The sequence below is a fragment of the Poromitra crassiceps genome (assembly GCF_964638095.1).
Source record: "Poromitra crassiceps genome assembly, chromosome: 19".
In the NCBI taxonomy this organism is placed as follows: Eukaryota; Metazoa; Chordata; class Actinopteri; order Beryciformes; family Melamphaidae; genus Poromitra; species Poromitra crassiceps.
This window is the reverse complement of record NC_139646.1, coordinates 20,929,058-20,934,501: the sequence shown is the minus strand read 5'-3', so window position 1 is coordinate 20,934,501 and position 5,444 is coordinate 20,929,058. Positions and strand designations below refer to the sequence as shown.

General features: G+C 51.2%; 1 protein-coding gene across 1 annotated transcript; it reads right to left on the bottom strand.

The window, feature by feature from the left end:
* Positions 1-383: 383 nt before the first annotated feature.
* On the bottom strand, positions 384-4,895 carry LOC310793956 (uncharacterized protein C4orf54-like; the record flags this gene model as incomplete). The annotated part of the gene is made up of 1 exon (XM_083655837.1): positions 384-4,895. The coding sequence occupies one exon, from the start codon at positions 4,893-4,895 to the stop codon at positions 384-386; it is 4,512 nt and encodes a 1,503-aa protein (XP_083511963.1).
* Positions 4,896-5,444: the final 549 nt, after the last annotated feature.

Here is a 5,444-nt window from a genome sequence, read left to right as displayed (position 1 = left end):
AAGTCGAAGCCACTTGTGAGCTGTCACAAGCACTTTTATTAAAACAAGACTATCCTCAAGCAAATACCTCGATATCGACATTGCGACAATATTGTAGGTATGAGTATTTGTGCTTTCACAACATATTTACACAATGAGATTCTTCATAGATAATCATCTGTAATGTGGATAAGGACTAAGTGGGTAAAAGCAAATAAATAGAACAGCTAGAAGAGTCTGGTAAGTACAGAAAACTATGTCAGTTTACTGTAATGCAGGAAAAAGACAACACTTATGCAATAATATCACGATATCCAAAATCTAAGACGATATCTCGTCTCAAATCACGATATCGTCAACGATATAACATCGATATATGAACTCACGTGTATCTGCCCTCTTGGTTACCGGTGCTCCACGACAAAGCTCATTGTTGTTCCATCAAAGGAGGGCGGGGCGATGATTCTTGGACCTTGTTGCGTCGTGATGCTGATAAGCGGCTTCCTCTCGGAGGCCGCCGCCCTCGCCCTCATGCCAACGTGTCCCAAAGTCACCGGCAGCTGCAGCGGCCTCGGCGGCGGCGCGGCCTCTCCCGTCGCGCTGTAATACGGGCTCTCGGCACCGGCCGCGTCCGCCTCCTGTCCGGAGTGTCGGCCGCCATGTTTGACGTGTTCTCCACTCGCGTCCCCGGCACGACACGCTGGCAGAGTGGGCGAGGGGATGAAGCCCGGGTAGATCATATAGGTGGGTGCTACGTACGCTGCCGGGCTCAGCGCCAAGGGCGAAACACACATGGGCACGGGGGTCACGGAGGTCACGGGGGCCACGGGGGAATGGGGCATGGGCACGTCCACGTACTGACCCGTCTCGGGGTCAAACAGCCGCTTGGTGGCGGGCTGTATGGGTGTGTCCACCAGGTAGTAGTGTCCTGTCGTGGGGTCCAACAGCATCTTCCGCTGGACTTGCGGGATGCCGTCTCCGCCAGAAGGGGTGGGGGACAGAGTAGGGACAATGGGCGAGAGGCATAGCACCTGCGTTTGCGGCACTGGTGAGTGATGGTAGATGGTGGAAGCTGGGTGCTCGAGCGACGGAGACTCCAGGACGAACGGAGACCTTTTGGAAGGCTGGTCGGAGTGCTCAGGTCTCTTGGTGCCACCTGTGTGGGCTTGACTAACATTAGGCTGCGCCTGCTCTCGATTCAGCAGTTTGAACTCATTTCTATAGCCCAGCCCCGGTATGGTCAAATAGTTCTCAGAGTCAGACTGGGCCGGTGTGGGGAAGGTGGGACTGCTTTGGACCTTTCCCTGGTGCACCTGTCCATGTTTTGGGGGTGCTATTTTCAATGCCAGTGGCGCTATGGGGGACTTGGAGCCGGAGCTCCTCATCATAGTAGACCGTGTTTGCAGCACAGAACTTTGTGGAATATGAGAACTTATACTGACGCGTGTCTTATTGCTATTCCCAAAATGCAGGACACTTTTGTTACTAAAGGTTTGACTTGGCTGTGATTGAGTTCGAAACGTGTCCTCATTATACGGAACATGTATGATGTTCACAGGGCCCTTGTCTTCTCGAGGCTTGCACGTCTCTGTCTTTGGGGCGTTCGCCAGAGAGTGAGAAGGCCTGTCAGTGTTTGCTTCAGAGTCAATTAGCCTACTGTCAATTAGCCTACTGCTCCCTGCTGCTGTCCCCGCCTCCTCTGCCCCCTGCTCCTCCCGGGCAATGAGTGACAGCACGTGGCTGTCTGTGATGGGCTGAGGAGCTTGGCTTTTACGCTTCCATTCATTCCTGTCAAACACATAAAGCTGCTCCATTGTTTTGACCGCAGCTTTGAGTTTCTCTAACGCAGCCTGTTTGGGGATTTTAGGCTCGCCTCTCCTTTCGGCCGCATCAGCTGTCAACTTTTCCTGCCTCTGTTTTGCCAATTTGGCTTCGATGCTTTGTTCCGATTGGTCAGGATTGAGCGGCTTGGTTAAAACGGGTCCCGCTCGGCTAGCTGGGCAACGTGATGATGGCGTAGTTTCACATTTGGAGATTTCGGGTGAGATTTTGGGCGACGCTCTGCCCGCCTCTACCTGTTTCTGTGACGATGCCTCGGCTGGAGCAGTGTGTTGCTTAGAGTTGCTATTTGTTTTGACAGAATGGCACTTAATCACAATGGGAGAGGGCAGAACATGCTTGACTGGCTCCTTTCTGCCTTTCTCCTCGAGTGCATCAGCTGCTGCAGAATGGGCAGTGGGGCATAATTTACTATCACTATTGTCCAAAGAAACAAAGCGATATGAACTTTTCACCAGTTTACGCACATCTCTGACATGATAGATTGGCGATTGAAACTTGCATTTGTTGTCTCTTATGTCTCTAACTGTGAAGGAAGGAATTTTATGTGATGCCGACAGAATTTGGTATTTGGGCTCACCTGCTGTCTTCAGTGTATTAACAGTGTTATAACTTATTTTAGGGGTTAACAGGTTGGCAATATTCAGCGTATAGCCTTTATTCTCTTTCACACTTCTCAGGCGAATCTTTATCTCAGGTGCTTTACCCCCATTCTCAATTTGCTCTTTTCCTACCATGTTTCCATTCTCCTTTTCACACTGCGGCCCAGTAGGTGTGCCTGTGACAGGTGTGCCTGTGACAGGTGTGCCTGTGACAGGTGTGCGACTAGACAGCTCTTCTGCAAAACCCTCCTCTTTGGAAAGGAGCTGGGAGCTTGGCACAAAAAGCTGAGACAGTTTGGTCAACATGTTGCTGGCATCTAATTCTTCCGTTGCTGTGGTTTCTTTTGTGGGCGGTGTGTCACTTACAGCTGTGGGCATTTCAAGCTCCTGTTGAGGCTCTGGCTCGCCTTCTTTCCAGGATTTAAATGCACTGTTTTGGCTCCGGCTAAGGTGTCCTTTTGGAGGCTCATCGGACTCCTTCTCATTGCGTCCCTTCTCTGCTGTATTTGAGTCATCTAATGCATTGTTGTCGTTGCTTTTCTCCTCTTCTGCTGGCTCACAGGAGCAGGGCCTGCTGCCCTCCACACCTGGATCATCAGCAGAGTTCACAGTGAATCCCGAGTTTGTTTCTGAGGTTTGCCTGTGCAAGCCTCTCCCCAGACTCTTCTCTCTCAGGGCCTCTTCTTTGCACTGAAAGCACGGGGAGTGTGTGGGATATGTGTCCCTAATTTCGCCCCTCTCCATTTTGCGCTCCTGCTCAAATTGCATCTTTTTGGAAATGACATTTTTCAGTAGACTTGATGCAAAAATGGCCCTCTTGTGCGTTTCTCCCATACCATCCCCGGCGTCAGCGTGTTCATGCACTTCAGCCTTGGAGCGCGCATTCTTGGAGCATTTTGGACGCCTTGCCCCTTCAGGTGCGCCCGCTTCAACATTGCAGCGGAAATTCAACGTTTCGGTCAGAGTGATCACTTCTGAGGATGCTTCAGAAGATACTTGCGGAGAATTCACCATTCTCTTATTCAGTGCATATATTTTGGTTTCTTTCAGGTTGTTGATAGACTTACCATGTCTGGTCTTGCTCTCTGCAGCCTTGCTCATTTCCAACGTTGCTTTTGCACTTTTACGCGCAAGGACACTCCGTTCTCCCCCCTGCTGCGATATGTTTCCATAATTTAAATCCACGTAGGCTGACCACTTGTTTAACCCTAGCCCATATTCCGACACCGAGGACTCACTTGAAGTGCTTAGATTAATGGCATCAAAGTAGGGGCATGCCAAGCTCCGGAAAGACTTGGCGGTTAAATTACGCACCTCCTTATCAGCGTCATCTAGCTCACTAATTGAGCTGGACGCGCCGCTGGAATACTCGTTAACGTCTTTCCCTCTCAGTTTGGTGGCGAGGTGCTGACGTCCCGGGGCGGGGATGAAATACTGGGCTCTGTCGCTGCACAGGGCCGCCTCCGCTCTGGCGTCTGCAGCGCTCGCAAAAAAGAAGCGGCTCCTGTCTCCCACGTGTTGTCTATGGATGTCACTGTCGTGAACCGCCCGGGAGGAGGTTTTGATCGACAGGTGAATTTGTCTGTTTTCATCTGAGCTGGCGCATTTGTCCCAGTCACAAAGATCACTCTCCTCCTGCTCGGTGGTGCTGACAAGTGCTCCACCAAGATTAGACTGCGCCTTGCTCTTCACGTTCGCCTGCTGGCTCCTGTCCTCCACTATCAACGTCCCCTCCTGCGTCTCGTCGCTCTCGAAAGAGGCGTAATCCACGAACGAGTAGACGAGGTTGTCGTCTTCAAAGTCCCAGGTGCCTCGACCCAGGTCGTAGTCCACGTCGTGGTCGAGCTCCGTCAGCTGGATCTCATGCGTGGTGATATAGTGCGACTCCTCCTCGTCCTCCACCACCGTGTCCGACTCACAGTGTTCCGACAGCACTGCGCTGCTGGCACCGTCATCCGACTCGGTTTTGCTGTTCAAATACATGTCCAACTCATCACTACTGCACACGTGTTCACTGCAATCACTAGTCGGGTCGAGCTCGGTTTGGAGCTGCTTCCCATTTTCAAAGTAGTCCACATTGGCGTTGGGAACGTTTCCAAGCGTCTCCAAGGGAAGCTCACCCGAAACTGGCCCCCACTGGCCGGTCCACTTGCCCTTTGAATGCTCTTCAACCAAACCCTCTGAAATGAGTTGGTTCTGCTCATTGTCATCGCATTTACTGCTGTCCCCGTCTCCACTCAAAGTGTCGCATTTGATCACAGCGAGCTGATTGCCCTCGCCAGTAAAAGTCACTTTCACAGATTTTGCGCCTACGTCTGATTTCATATCAAGCACGTTCTCCAGCTCCACATAGTTGGATTCGTCGCTTTGTGTCGTCTCGGCGCGACCCTTGTCCTTGTCCTTGTCCTCTGGGAGCAGCTTTCTGTACAGTCCAGTGTCATCTCGGTAAGTGAGAGTTTTCTCCACTGCTTCCATTTCATAGTCTGTTCTTACCGTCAGGTGGTCTGTGTTAACGATGTTGCCCTGACACAGGACGGAAAACTCTGCAGGCTCCAGCGACTGGGAGCGCAGAGAGCAGGGGGAGGAGGGAGAGAGGAGGGAGGGGGCTGAGAGGGAGAGAGGGAGAGAGGGAGAGAGGGAGAGGGGGGGGGGGGGGGGCGAGAGAGAGCGGGAGTCCCAAGGAATACCCCTAATGATTTCTCTTGTGTTGTCCCCATTGGCCACTGGGGCAATTCAGTTTGCAGCATTAAATTAAGTTACAACAATCAAACTAATCTCCACAAGAGTTGAAAAGCACAAGTTCAGCACCTTTGGGGAAGAACAGCTCCTCCATGCATTCTTTGGGGCCATTCTCTAAAAAAAATGTTTTACCCATGAAACAACATTGCATTGCATTTATTAAAATACAGCCCCCCGGACCCCCCATTTGATGAGATTCTCTCTCTCAGACTCAAATCTGAGAATATTTTTTTTATTGTTATAACTTATACATGATTTGATCCAGAACTCTGTGACTATCTGTTG